The sequence below is a fragment of the Homarus americanus genome, unplaced genomic scaffold, assembly GCF_018991925.1.
Source record: "Homarus americanus isolate GMGI-L3 unplaced genomic scaffold, GMGI_Hamer_2.0 scaffold28, whole genome shotgun sequence".
NCBI classification, from domain to species: domain Eukaryota; kingdom Metazoa; phylum Arthropoda; class Malacostraca; order Decapoda; family Nephropidae; genus Homarus; species Homarus americanus.
This window is the reverse complement of record NW_024742238.1, coordinates 9,213,782-9,230,398: the sequence shown is the minus strand read 5'-3', so window position 1 is coordinate 9,230,398 and position 16,617 is coordinate 9,213,782. Positions and strand designations below refer to the sequence as shown.

The 16,617-nt window shown below is 43.9% G+C and overlaps 1 protein-coding gene across 50 annotated transcripts in view; it reads right to left on the bottom strand.

Moving 5' to 3' along the window:
* Positions 1 to 7,046: 7,046 nt before the first annotated feature.
* LOC121876609 (Down syndrome cell adhesion molecule-like protein Dscam2) overlaps positions 7,047 to 16,617 on the bottom strand; it is a 254,991-nt gene continuing 245,420 nt past the window's right edge. For 44 of the 50 annotated variants that reach the window (XM_042381873.1, XM_042381849.1, XM_042381861.1 and 41 more), the window contains exons 40-41: positions 15,453 to 15,600; positions 7,047 to 12,100 (exon numbers count right to left, since the gene is read on the bottom strand). In XM_042381873.1, the coding sequence (XP_042237807.1) occupies positions 12,034 to 12,100; positions 15,453 to 15,600 (215 nt within the window). In that variant the 3' untranslated portion in view covers positions 7,047 to 12,033. Of the gene's footprint in view, positions 12,101 to 14,565; positions 14,583 to 15,452; positions 15,601 to 16,617 lie in introns of all 50 variants that reach the window. The other 6 variants (XM_042381877.1, XM_042381878.1, XM_042381876.1 and 3 more) reach the window with 4 other exon arrangements.

Sequence of the window (16,617 nt, the reverse complement as noted above, 5' to 3'; positions counted from 1 at the left end):
AGGCCCCCACACACACAGACCACTCAGGCCTCACACACACAGACCACTAGGCCCCACACACACAGCCACACTAGGCCCCCCACACAGACCACCAGGCCCCCACACACACAGGACCACTAGGCCCCCCCACACACACACACACCACTAGGCCCCTCACACACAGACCACTAGGCCCCCACACACACACCACTAGGCCCCCCCACACACACACCACTAGGCCCCCCACACACACACCACCAGGGCCCCCACACACACACAGACCACTCAGGCCCCCACACACACACACACCACTAGGGCCCCCCACACACAGACCACTAGGCCCCCACACACAGACCACCAGGCCCCCACACACACAGACCACTAGGCCCTCACCCCCACACACACAGACCACCAGCCCCCCTCACACACACAGACCACAGGCCCCACACACACAGACCACCAGGCCTCACACACACACACCACTAGGCCCTCACACACACACCACTAGGCCCCCACACACACACACACCCACTAGGGCCCCCACACACACACACACCACCAGGCCCCCCACACACACACACCACCAGGCCCCCCACACACACACACACACCACCAGGGCCCCCACACACACACACACCACCAGGCCCCCCCACACACACACACCCACCAGGCCCCACACACACACACAACCACTAGGCCCCCACACACACACAACCACCAGCCCCACACACACACCCACTAGGCCCCCCACACACAGACCACTAGGGCCCCCCACACACACACACCACTCAGGCCCCCACACACACACACACACTAGGCCCCCAACACACACACCACCAGGCCCCCACACACACACCACTAGGCCCCCACACACACACCACTAGGCCCCCCACACACACACACACCACTAGGCCCTCACACACACACAGACCACTAGGCCCCTCACACACACACAGACCACTAGGCCCCTCACACACAGACCACTAGGCCCCTCACACACACACACCACTAGGCCCCTCACACACACACACCCACTCAGGGCCCCCACACACACACAGACCACTAGGCCCCCACACACACACACACACCACTCAGGGCCCCCACACACACACACCACCAGGCCCCCACACACACACCAGGCCCCACACACACACACACACACCACTAGGCCCCACACACACACACACCACCAGGGCCCTCACACACAGACCACTAGGCCCCCACACACACACACCACTAGGCCCCTCACACACAGACCACTGCCCACACACACAGACCACTAGGGCCCCCACACACACACCACTGGCCCCACACACCCTAGGCCCCACCGCACAGGCCCCACACACACACAGACCACTAGGCCCCCACACACAGAGACCACCAGGGCCCCCACACACAGACCACTAGGCCCCCACACACACACACACACCCCCAGGGCCCCCCACACACAGACCACTAGGCCCCTCACACACACAGCCACTCAGGCCCCCACACACACCACAGGCCCCCACACAGACCACAGGGCCCCCACACAGACCACTAGGCCCCTCACACACACAGACCACTCAGGGCCCCCACATGCACACCACTAGGCCCCCACACACAGACCACTAGGCCCCTCACACACACCACAGCCAACCACCAGCCCCCCACACACAGACCACTAGGCCCCCACACACACACACAGACCACTAGGGCCCCCACACACACCACCAGGCCTCACACACACACACACCACCAGGCCCCCCACACACACAGACCACTAGGCCCCCTCACACACACAGGACCACTCAGGCCCCCACACACACACACACCACTAGGCTCACACACACACAGACCACTCCACCCCCACACACACACACACCACTCAGGGCCCCACACACAGACCACTAGGCCCCTCACACACACAGACCACTAGGCCCCACACACACAGACCACTAGGCCCCTCACACACAGACCACTAGGCCCCCACACACACAGACCCCACTAGATCCCCCACACACACACACACACCACTAGGCCCCCACACACAGACCACTAGGGCCCCCCACACACACAGACCACTAGGCCCCTCACACACACACACCCACTAGGCCCCCCACACACATACACAAGGCCCCTCACACACACAGACCACTAGGCCCCCCACACACACACACCACTAGGCCCCCCACACACAGACCACTGGGCCCCCACACACACAGACCACCAGGCCCCCACACACACACAGACCACTAGGCCCCACACACACAGACCACAGCCCCCACACACACCACCAGGCCCCACACACACAGACCACTCAGGCCCCCACACACAGACCACTAGGCCCCCTCACACACACACAGACCACCAGGGTCCCTCACACACAGACCACCAGGGCCCCCCCACACACACAGACCACCAGGGCCCCCACACACACAGACCCACTAGGCCCCCACACACACACAGACCACTAGGCCCCCACACAGACCACCAGGGCCCCCACACACACAGCCACCACCTGGGGCCCCACACACACCACTAGCCCCCACACACACACACCACCAGGGCCCCTCACACACACCACCAGCCCCCACACACACACCACTAGGCCCCCACACACACACACCACCAGGCCCCCACACACACACACCACCAGGCCCCCACACACACACCACTAGGCCCCCACACACACACACCACTAGGCCCCCCCACACACACACACCCACTAGGCCCCACACACAGACCACCGGCCCCACACACACACACCACCAGGCCCCTCACACACACAGACCACAGGGCCCCCACTCACACACACACCACTAGGCTCACACACACACACACCACTAGGGCCCCCACACACACAACCACTAGGCCCCCCACACACACACACCACCAGGCCCCTCACACACACAGACCCCTAGGCCCCCACACACACACACACCAGCCCCCTCACACACAGACCACTAGGCCCCCACACACACACACCACTAGGCCCCCACACACACACACCACTAGGCCCTCACAACACAGACCCACCAGGGCCCCCCACACACACACACACAGACCACACGGGCCCCCACACACACAGACCACTAGGCCTCACACACACAGACCACCAGGCCCCCTCACACACACACCACTAGGCCCCCCCACACAGACCACTAGGCCCCTCACACACACACACAGACCACTAGGCCTCCACACACACAGACCACTAGGCCCTCACACACACAGACCACTAGGCCCCCACACACACACACCACTAGCCCCACACACACACACCACCAGGGCCCTCACACACAGACCACTAGCCCCCACACACACACCAGGCTGCCCACACACACACACCACTAGGCCCCCACACACACACACACCACTAGGGCCCCTCACACACAGACCACCAGGCCCCCACACACACACACACACCACCAGGCCCCCTCACACACACAGACCACCAGGCCCCCACACACACACACACCACCAGGGCCCCTCACACACACAGACCACTAGGCCCCCACACACACACCACTAGGCCCCACACACACAGACCACCAGGCCCCCCACACACACACACCCACCAGGGCCCCCACACACACAGACCACAGGGCCCCCACACACACAGACCACTAGGGCCCCCCCACACACACACCACTAGGGCCCCCACACACAGACCACCAGGCCCCCACACACACACACCACAGGGCCCCCACACACACAGACCACTAGGCCCCCACACACACACACCACTAGGCCCTCACACACACAGACCACCAGGCCCCTCACACACACACACCACCAGGCCCCTCACACACACAGACCAGGGCCCCTCACACACACACACACCACTAGGCCCCCACACACACACCACCAGGCCCCCCACACACACACACACCACTAGGCCCCTCACACACACACCACTAGGCCCCCACACACACACACCACTAGGCCCCCACACACACACACCACTCAGGGCCCCCCACACACACACACCACTAGGCCCCCACACACACACCCACTAGCCCCACACACAGACCACCAGGCCCCACACACACACACCACTAGGCCCCCACACACACACAGACCACTAGGCCCCCCACACACACACACCACTAGGCCCCCACACACACACCACCAGGCCCCTCACACACACACCACTCAGGCCCTCACAACACACACCACTAGGCCCCTCACACACACACACACACCAGCCGACCACTAGGCTCTCCACAAGCCTTAGGCCCCCACACACACACACACCACTAGCCCCCACACACACACACACCACTAGGCCCCCACACACACACAGACCACTAGGCCCCACACACACACACAGACCACTAGCCCCTCACACACAGACCACTAGGCCCCACACACAGACCACCAGGCCCCCCACACACACACACACCACTAGGCCCCCACACACACACACCACTAGGCCCCCTCACACACACACACACCACTAGGCCCCCCACACAGACCACTGCCCCCACACACACAGACCACCAGGGCCCCCACACACACAGACCACTAGGCCCCCCTCACACACACAGACCACTAGGCCCCCACACACACACACACCACCAGGCCCCCACACACAAGACCACCAGGGCCCCCACACACACAACCACTAGGCCCCTCACACACACACACACCACCAGGGCCCACACACACACCACTAGGCCTCACACACACACACCACTAGGCCCCTCACACACACACACCACTAGGCCCCCTCACACACACACACCACTAGGGCCCCCACACACACACAGACCACCAGGGCCCCTCACACACACACACACCACCAGGCCCCCCACACACACAGACCACTAGGCCCCCACACACACACACCACTCAGGGCCCCCACACACACAGACCACCAGGGCCCCACACACACACACACCACTAGGCCCCCACACACACAGACCACTAGGCCCCCACACACACAGACCACCAGGGCCCCCCCACACACACACACCCACTAGGCCCCTCACACACACACCACTAGGCCCCCCACACACACACACCACTAGGGCCCCCTCACACACACACCACCAGGCCCCCACACACACAGACCACCAGGCCCCTCACACAGACCACCAGGGCTCCCCACACACACACCACTAGGCCCCTCACACACACACACCACTAGGCCCCTCACACACACAGACCACTAGGCCCCTCACACACACACAGAACACTAGGCCCCTCACACACAGCATTGGAAGCATTGTTAAGAACTATACATGCAATACTGTAATATCAAAAAGTAGGTCATTAAACTGAAATCTTTCTTCAATTTGCCAGTCAGGAAATGTAAAACTTCTCAATCTTTGCTGGATTAGCCTGCATCTTCAGCATATGCATAGTCACGGAGACACCTTGATAAATATCACGAATAGCTACCAGGTTATTCTTGAAAGCATTGGAAGCAGGATGTCGCTTACTAATACTGGTAGACTATGCCACCTCTGTCTGCTCCACTGCCTCTACAGCCCATTGAAGCCATGGATGGATAGATTATCTAATACTTGGAAGACTTTCGATCCCCCGCTTACCCTAAAAAATATACAGTGTTGTTCACGGCAACGAAAAAAACTGGCGCTTCCAGCATCAGCGTAAATGACCAAGAAATTTGATGCCGTCAGCGTCGCCATAAATGATTTCATAAATTGGCGCCGTTAGTGTCAGCGAGTTTTCAGTGATGTACATATGCAGCCCTGAAATGCGTATTCTTCTGTGTATGGGAGTAACATGGAAAATAAAAAAATATTCATTCATTTTTAATCATTTGTTATGATTTATATTACATCATTTTTATTATTCATTTGTTCCCCCGCAAGAATACTAGTACGTGTATCTCAAAATGCTTGTCGCTCATTCTGCTGCGCTTGGGCCTCAAGACGTCCTTGCCCATGGAGAACATGCGCTCCATGGCAGCACTAGAGGGGATGGGGGTGTTGTATTTGACGAACAACTCCCTCATGGCCTTGTCGGTCATCTTTATAACAATATAATTGAAAATTGAACTTGGAAAAATAGAAAATTTAGAAGTTGATGAACAAATTGACGCTTGACCCTCCGCTCGGGTGAAAAGTTGACTGCGTCACCTGTAGCGTCACCTGCCCAAAAAATTTATGATGCCAGCGTTAATTTAACGGCGTCAACGTACAACACTGAAAATATATTACCCTAAACTCTACCCTAACAAGATCCTGATTACCCTAAAATAGGCTAATTTCCCTAAAAGTGGGAGCACTGGTGAGAGGTTCCATTTTCTTTGATGCATTAGCAGACCTTGACCACCACAAGATGCTGTATTTACATGTACTGTAGCCTATAACACCACATTTCAAAGAGCTTCAACCTCTTTCTGATATCTACTGAAAGTGTCCGTCCACACTTCTAACCCATATATGCACTTGTCATTTAAAGCCTTTCACAGGCTTTTTCTCATATTGCATGCATGGCAAACATTATAAACTTGATTATGCAGCACGTCTGCATGATAGTGTGTGGACCAAAACTTAATGGTAATTCATAGGGAGACTTATCCAGTAATCAGGTGATAAATCCCAGGTCAACAGTCTTCCTAGTCTGAAGTGACTGGATGGGTCCTTGCAGCTCTTTCCAAGAGAGTTTCAAACGGCCATTGACACATAGTCGTTTTTCATTCACTGATGAAGTTCCTGTATGATTTTCTTTTTCATGACCTCATTTCACTTTCCTTCAGTGAGGTAAACAAGGAGAGCTTGAAGTACGAGGACAGGAAACTCCCCAACTGCCACGTCTCACACAATGCAAACCTCTTCAACCTCCACTGTGTTGCAAATGACGTCAGTACTGCTGGACCTCCCTCATTGTCTTTATATCACTTTGTATACACACAAACTACAGATCACATGGCTGCTGAAGAGTGAATATTACCAGAGTATGTATGTGTATATATATATATATAAAATGACCCCTTTATCACTGATTCAGTGAACTGTTTCTTCTTCAGGAATGCATCCTTTTGTTACTGAATTCCAGCTTCAAGTTATAATATGACGACTATCATTATCATAAGGATAATGAAAGCCAAATATTTCTCATGGTTTATTCATGATACATTATTGTTTACACTATATTTGGTAGAAAATGTGAAGTGACGAGCGATGTTGAGCCTTAATTAGTAACCCAGTAAGGCGCAAACTCCCTTGTCGCAACACAAATTACAAGTGCGATGAGAGGTTCTGGTTAACCGATACTTTGTCCCTGAATTGGGTAATTTGCTAATTGTAGAGGCACTAAAGAGCCATCATTTTCAAGTACCTACTCATTGTGAAAAGTGAAAAATAACCAGAACTGTCTTATAACACTTGTAATCTGCCCTCAGGAAGAGTCTCTTAATTTTAGTTTTATTTTTTCACATTCTCCACATTCACCATTTATAGTACAGTATTATCAAGCCTAGCCTTGAATATTATCATAAGATAAACATTTCACTCATATGTGAGATTCACCCTGTTGTACTGGGGGTTTACCAGCTGACCTTGAGTTTACGGGGTTTTGTAATATCAGTAATAATCATGAATACATTCTTCTTAAAAAATTTTCAATGGCCTAATTAAAATATATCAGTTCTATCCAATCTAACTCTTCTACTTACTATTATAAGATTATTCTTGCAAGTGCAGTAAAATAATACAATCCACTAATTCTCAACTCTTCCAAGCAAGGCATAATACAATAAATTCATGGTCAAGTTCATTAGTTTTGGCAACACTAATAGACATTCACTCTACAACTTGACATGTTCCCAATATTCTACAATTTCGTTGAAAACAATACCCTGACACTTTTCTGCAGTCCATACAACTCTTACATCATTAAGCATCTTTCACTTGGAAAGTACAACCACAAGTGCATGCACTGCTATACAATTTCTTTATATTAAAAATTATACATAATTTTATTTCTGATTCTCACACCATCTTTCTTCCTTTAGGCAGATTTGGATATTTAAAGCCCATGATAACACAGGCAAACACAATTTCACAAAACTATACGAGAAACAGAATCTAGAAATTTCAATTGCACAAGATTCGAGAGCTGGATGCTCATTTGCCCATCTTCACAATAGCTGTATCTTCTATGACAGATTAGTATTTATAAATACATTATTATTTATAAATACATTTATAAATGCAGATTCTTTGCATTGAAAGAATATGCAATGTGGTACTTACACTAGTATTTCAAAAACCTAGGCAATAAAGCACTCAGGCTCACAAACCCTGACCATTTGTAACTTCTGACATAATCAAGCAACACAGCTGTTAGAGTACATGGAGAATGTTTAAATGCTTATAACGGATTCTCGCTGGTAAACAAGTGACATAATCAATGATTGTGTGTCTCAGATGTTGCTTTGTGAAAGCCAATATTCCTATATAAAACATAGGATGAATGAACCTTACTGAGCAATATCATGGGACCACAATTTCTAGCTGATTATTCATACTTCTTGTATTCATAATGTCACCCCTTGATCAGCTAACAGTCACACACTACGTTGCTCAACCAGTAAGAGCACTGTGTTGTATGAAACAAACAAATATTATGTTTACCATTGAAAACTTGGCTATATAATGTCAATGTGGTACAATTCATGCAGTGGTAATACTTTAAGTTCTCCTACCCGCTACAGTATAATTAAACATCTATCAATCTCAGTGTTTAAGTATCAATAACCTTTAATGTGTGGTTACATTGACATTACTGAAGGAAACCATGGCTGTGTAATTCTAATCTACAGGGAAAGACAAAACTACTGGGCAGGGGGACATCATTGTCAAATGGAATTCCCCAAAGGTTCCCTCATAATACAGTATGAGTGGACTCTGTTTATTGTTATACTGTGAGATTCTCTTCTCTCCTAAACAACTGCTATAGTGTGCAGTTTTTCATCTCATTTACATTTGTTGTTTATGATTTTGTTCGATATTTCAATACTATTCATTCTGAAAGGAAGATTCCTTATAAATGGTCAGAAAGTACAGTATACTGATCACATGATGTAATTTCAAAGTAACTGAAGCCTTCACCTATGGTGTGATCATTCCTGGATCTGGACAAGTTTATCCCCCTAAAAAACTGCCAGATTTAGGAATGAGATGTCATCGGTCATTTTGAATTTACAGTAGTTGTCCACTATGTCCACTGTTTGTATAATGTATCATTTTAATGATTTTTCTGAGTATGTATCATTTCACTATGGAGTCATCATTCTCATTTTCAAAGGCTCATCATGCTTTAAAGAATAAATTGTATATGATCTTAACCATGTTACATAATTGGTCTCGAAGAAAAATATATCATTTCACCGAGATACTATTGAATGAGTAACAAAACTAAGTCTCGCTGCACCTTATTATTTTCAGCTGATATATTAATGAAGAGCCTATAGTTGGTCTTTGGCCAAGATGGAATTTGATGCCACATAGTGTCCCCCTCCCATTAGCACCCACCCTCCCTGGTCAAGATAACGACAAGCGCTCTCTACTATGAAGCTTAAATCACACATATCTTATGTGTATAGAAATGGTACAAACAAATCAGTAACAGACAGACACAATGCTTAACATACATTACAAAAATTGTCAGTAGAATGAAAATCCAAGAAAATGTGCTTTAAATGCCTTGCATGTATGTCAATATTGCCTAATACTGAGTTTTCAACATTAATTAATCCTACCTAAAAGCAGTAGAAAAAGCATTCATTTATCTACTCAAACAGTTTGAGCATTTTATACTTTTTGGGGAATTTATTTTCTGATCATTTTGGGGATAAAATTATAGATATGCATAGATAGAAAGCATGACTTCTCTACAATTCTGGTGGTAATGCACTTCAGTATTTCCATTACCAGTAAATTGCAAATCAATATTTGAATAATTGTTTAGGACAGGCATAAATTACACTGGCAACATTTATCAGAAACTACATGTATTACACTTGAGCTTATGGAAGATATCGGCAGGTTTCAGTCGAATGAGATCAACACTAGTTAAAAACTGATGTTATGCAGGTTCAAGGTATCGTGCAACATTAACTTTTTGTACTGAGCTTATGACTTTAAATAAGTCATAACCACAACACAAGTACTTTCATATATCTTGGAACAGAACCCTAACATAAATCTGTTTGAAACTGTAAACTTTCTCAGACTTCCAAAACATTGCTCCAAGGACTTGAGGGTTACAGCTATTGTCGGACACCTGCATGAGAAATCTGCCAATATGTATCATAGAAGTACAACAGTTCTGCAACGACTTATTACCTATCATAATATAATATCCACTTTCACACAGTTCTAACACTATGAAGAAGCAATGCACACATACTTACACGTCAACATTTTGTCTTATATTCGTAAGAAATGTTTACAATGGAAACAGCTTTAAGTAGAAACTGATAAATTGGCAATGAGAGTTCGCCAACTTGTTCCTAAGACTGATGAATTCAATATACAAATAAAATATTACCTAGCAAGATGCCTTACAATACATTTTATATGTGGATATTGTGATACCCAGCAATTTTGTCCTCATTTTTAGCTTTTAATAAAACTTTCCTTTATAGCAAGCATAAAATGTGCCATAATGTAGCCCTGAGTAAGATCCAAAATTGCTGGTTGAGTCACATATTGTCTTGCAAGCTGCGGAAATTAAGCAACACCTAGGAACGCTGCGGCAAGTGAGCAGACAGGGAGATGGCATTTGGTTTGTGCACTAACAGGGATGCACCTGGGTGATTAATATATCATTAAAATCATGTCATGGTCTTGGTTATCATATGTAATATAATTAAAGGTGAATAAATGCAGAATCTCAGTATATGTACCCCTGTAGCCAAGCATCACTGAACAACCATGATCTAGAAGTTGACTCTGCATTTTAGCTAAATGTAAATGACTCCTTCTCCCAGATTATATCCCTTTTTCTTGCCAGTCTCTCTGTCTCACTCCTCAATTGGACTACTTGCTGGTAAATTCGTAAAAAATAGTAAAACTGAGCTTACTGGTTACATATGCGTCACAAAGGTTCAGGCAAACATACACAGTTTTGTCCCCCGCCCTTGACTAGACTTGGGTCGTATCACAAAGTACGTAGAACACCAAACAAGTCGAGAGTCACTTCCAAGTAGCACCGTCATGGATGATTCACACAGCAATACTTAGTTCATTTCATACTATCGCACAGCACTTATGGTCCAATCGCCACAGAAGACAATCCATTAACTGCTATGGGTAGGGATTTACTGCATAATAAATGCATTATTGACGGTGTGGCCCTCAAAATACCGGTGCAAAAACACTACAACAGAAGCACTTGCTTTCATATTCAGATTTCAAACTGAGCACAGGGCAGAGAAAGAATACTGCTACCATTATGTGATACACAACACTGCAAGAAACACTCAAAGCATAAACGTCAATCAGCGTGGGCTTGCGGTGGTAATGAGGGAGTACAACAATGGAGTCCGCAGCAGGTTAATTAATCTCATGAGCGGGGGGGAGGGGGGATGTGACGCAGTAACAACAAAGAAGAATTGGGGCACCCCTATGAACACATAAAGAACTAGCCAAGATATGCCTTTCTTTCACTGCTAAGGTTTTCTTCATCTTGTCAACTCTAGACAGTTTTATACTTTCAGGCCTTCAAATCTAATCTTACGTAGAGAGCATCAACTTCGTAAGGGGTGCATAAAGATTTTTCATTGCTTAATTGCTGAATTCTTTTTGTCTTGAATTCCTTTTGTATCATGTCATCTGTATGAACTCAGCCATAGGCCATCCATTACCTCTGTGCTTTTATTTCAGTAGTGTTGCATCCAGGGGTTGCCAGATTCTTCTTGTAATTTTCGATAATATATTCTTGTTTAGTATATCTTGTGTAGTGTCGAGTATCTGTGTTCAACAGGGGTGTTCAGTATCAACGATCAGTGGTTAGTGACGTGGGGTGGTAACCAGGTTGCCTTGTATGGCACGGGGGTTGAGGAGGTCCTGCAACGGGGTATGGAGGACCTCACACGTTCATCTCATCACTCACCATCCTTAAGCCTCCATTTTGAATGTGGGCTGCTGCTTCATTTCTGAAAAATTTTAAATGAGAATTATTTATTCGTATAACAGTTCATGTATTTAAAGAAGATTTTGAGAGGGTCATTATATTAGTGTTCTCATTTATATCTGCTACAACAAAGATAATTTGTGAAAAAATAGTTAATGATTATATTCTGAAAATGTGTCAGTCAGAAAAAAACTTAGAGAATAAATGAAGTATGGGTGTCACCAGGATTTTTTTATATGCCTGTGTGTAAGACTTAAAGAATTGTACTGTAAAGAGTGTATTGAGTAAATTTAAAATAATGTTTCTGGTATTTGGTGGTAAATGACTACTAACTAGCCATGTAATAAAACTAAAAATTAAATATATATAATGCAGCATGTTTCTGATAATAAGAATTTAAAAACAATTATAATGTCAACAACTTTCAACCCAATGATGCTCCAAGTTAAATACAAATCTATTCATGAGATAAGTTTTGAAATCATGGGAGTTATTGTATTTTCATATTTCTAAAGAACATTATTTTACACTGGTTGAGGATGTGTTTTACTTTAGCCTTAATTAATATAATATAAACACAAACTGGCCTAAACTAATGTTTTCTACATAAAAACTTGCATCATAAGAATTAATGATGTACATCTGTACACTTTAAACAATACCTACTGTTCCAAATTTACATTCAACAGTTTACCTTGTCCTTACATATATTTAAAGTTATAAATACAATCATCTTGAATATTACACTGGGGAAATTATATCTAACCTAACCCCACCTCACCTTGCTCACCTTTATTAAATATGAAATTGTTCACTATCATGCTGGTCAATTATTCTTAAGGTACATGTTACAGCAGCTTTAAATCCCCTGTTATTGTACTGTACAGTATTACAATTCTATCTCATATCACTAATATTTTAAACCTTTACTTCCAATTTACTAACAAGCACACTTCCTTTTCCATGAATTTTCTTATATTTATGTGTTAAGGTGAAACTGAAACACAACAAATAACATTGGCTGTGGGCTTCTTAAATTTTCAATAAAGTGGCTCTAATGGCTGAAGTCTACACAAAGTATCAGAACTTAATGATCCTCTAATAAATATACTGTAAAATATGAACAAACTTCAAATGAACATTTTCAACTCATAGGCTGTCAGTTTTATATGAAAATTAAATGTACAGTATTTCCATACATATAATTTTCAGTTACCATGTACTGAATACTCTACCTAAAAAATCCTTTCCCTTGTAGATTCTTGACTTTTCTGGAATGACTAGTATTCTTGCTTTTGAAGATTTGAATACAATAAAATTCTTTCTTTTTGGGTGTGATTTTGAAACACAGAAAACTTATTTTTACACAGTTACCTTAAAGAACTCATTAACAACCTCATACCTATGTTAAATACACACACCATGACAAACATACTGTACCACAAGGTACAGTATTTAAACTATACTCTAGGACAACACAATTACTGGGATGCAATATTAACCCTTTCACCACGTGTCACGCACTTGCCATTTTATTCTGGCTACCGCCAGGCCATTTTATTTAGCTTAGGGTAACCTCCCGCTGTGAAAGGGTTAACAAGAAATTGCTTTGTGTTGGAAAAATAATGATAATGGAAAATTACTCCATAGTTCATTTCCTGAAGCACATTACTGTCTGTCTAAATCAATACTGTGTAACAGTAATGAAGAAAAAAAATTATTAGCATGCATACCATGCAATAAATAAAAATATAGTACAAAGCACCAAATACCCCACACCAGTAAGTCATGCACCAAATCAACATAATCTACTCAATTACATAAATTAAGTCTTTTGATACTATAGGGAGATGCTCCAGTATCACCACTCATAGGCCTTAATTCAGAACATCAAAAGATTCTGATAGTATTTCAAACTAATTATTATATACTGTACAGTACCTAAATTATCAGTGCACAGTATAAGTAATGTAGTGCCATTTTGGGAAATAATTGTTGGCTGATTAATTATTTGTAAATCTATTTTAATTTGTTGAAGAATTTAGGCCATAGAGTGTTTAGATTCAAACATTTCTAAGAATATGTAATTGACATATATATTAAATGTTTATCCAACTGGGGTTCCTTTATACAGTATTTCATAGTCTGGGCAATACTAACTTCGGTGAACTTGGGTTTTTCTAGCAAAAAATCTATCTCAAATTCTCTTAGACACTTAGTGATGCCCATCAATGTTATTTCAGTACCTACAGGATTTTAAAGCATCCCATTACAGTACCTGCAAAGTTTTAAACTTTTAGTAGAAGTGTCTCAGAGAATGTAAGGCAGAGACTGAAATAAGCAGTCATACACCATCAAAAGCAAATCTTTCTCTTTGACTTTCTAAACAAACTAAAGCTTCAAAGTTGGCTATTGCTATTAAACAGCAATATGAGATCCATGAAGCATGATGAAATCAGCTATAGGTTTGTTCCAGAAAAAACTTACAGCTCTTAACCAGTTTCCTCGTGAAAAGTAAAATATTGCAATGTTAGATATTTGTTAAAATCCTTGGGAAAGACATTACCAATCCATCACTCATGCAGGTCAGTCTTTCTTCTTCTCATGTGTTTTAACTACAAATTACAAAATGGAATCACTACATAAGACTCTAAAGTACATGAGTATAATTATGCAATACACCAATGCACTGATTATCAGGGATTCAGTCAAACAGTCTTTATGATCAATGCTATAAGACTTCCTCAATGAATCTTATGTAAGACAAATAAGTGAGTGTATGTATGAATGTAAATACACACACACATGCACACATACATGTAACAATAAAAAATAAAAAAAATTTTCAATGACATAAAATACTTAAGATGCTGCTTGACTAGACACTGATAACTCAGATATTGGATGTAAATCAACCATGTCAGTACTCAAATTGTGCCAATTCATTATTATATACCAAGATGGGCTCTGGCTCACTCTCAGTTATTAAAAAGGCGGCTGCCATTTAATTTTTTACTTTAAAGAACCTACCATTCATACCGTACATCTGAAAGTGTGGTGAGACATATAATGTTTGAAGAACTGTGCATACTGTACAATCTTTCTGTATAGTTTATGTAAATGTTAATATAAAAAAGTGAGTTTCAAATTAAGGAACTTAATGAACTCATAAGTATGAACAAAGCAAAAAAAAAAAAAATATATAGTATATATATAAAGCAATGATTTTTGTCCACGTGAATAAACCCAAAACACTGTTAGTCCTCCCGTGAAATACCTAGAGAAAAGTTGGTTAAATCAAGAAAGTGAGCTCAGGCCTGTAGCTTTGTTAGACTAAAACACAGCTGATTTTGAAGCTACTCTCAGGGACTTACTTGTCCAGGAGTTTGCGCATCTCCTCTGTGCTCTTGGTAGCCTTCACTGCAAGAGGAAAGTTGCTGCTTTGAGTACCACCTTCATTCATAGTCATATCAATCAATGATCTTTTGGAGACTTTAAGTATCCCAGAGTCTTTCTTCCAGTCTAGGGATGTTTCAGAAATAATGAATAAAGTATAGGAGTTCATGAGAGCCCACAAGACCAATAGCCATGTGTTGAGGTTGTGAAATGAAAATTTACAGAATATTAAGGTGACCCTAGATGCACAAACAAACCAGAGAGAATTGGAAGGAAATTACTGAAATATTGTGAGACTTTTATATGTGCCAAAGAGTATCATTGATTTGGAAATTTTTAAATATTACCACAAAAGATGAAGGAATTATTAACAAGCTGAACAAGTTTCATGTAACACTAAAATGTAAAGTTGAAAGGATGGTTAAATTGAAAGCTTCAGTTTGAGAATGATCAGGTGACTTTACATGATTGTCCTCTTGCTTTAACTAACTGAAGGTTTACTCAGGGACACAACACCCACAGCATTATATATCCACAATGAAAATCACAAAAATATTTGTATGTAAAATGAAGAACTAAACTTAAACTTAATGTAAACTCATGTATATAGAATTTCTTGGAACTGTATACTGTACTGTATTTCACTAATATGTTCAACAATGTGCTTAAGTAGTAATTTTCTTAAAGGATAAGGACATTACTATTCCAGAATGCTGGATGATGACATGATAAAGAGTTAGTGCATTTCAGGTGATCTTACATGAATACCTTTTCTCTTTTGCTGCAATAACCATAGAAATTAAATTTGTAAATCCATAATTTATGATTAAACTTTGTACCTGAGGTGACAATTTGTTTCCTGAAAGTTCAAGGTGCTGTAATTACTTAGTATTAACCTCTGATAAGGCTATCTATACTTCCTGATGTAGTTACACACAGGACACATAAAGCTGCCATTATATTTAAGTTCCAGATTAGGATTGCCCTTATCAAAGATGTTGGTAAGTTCTGACTTTACACACAGTGTGTGAGGAATGAATGTAAAATGACTTTAACAGCTACAGTATCTCCAGTACTCCGTGTTGTATTTTTTTTAGCACAAACTAGACAGCCATTGGTATAAGAACAAAGTTAAAACGAATT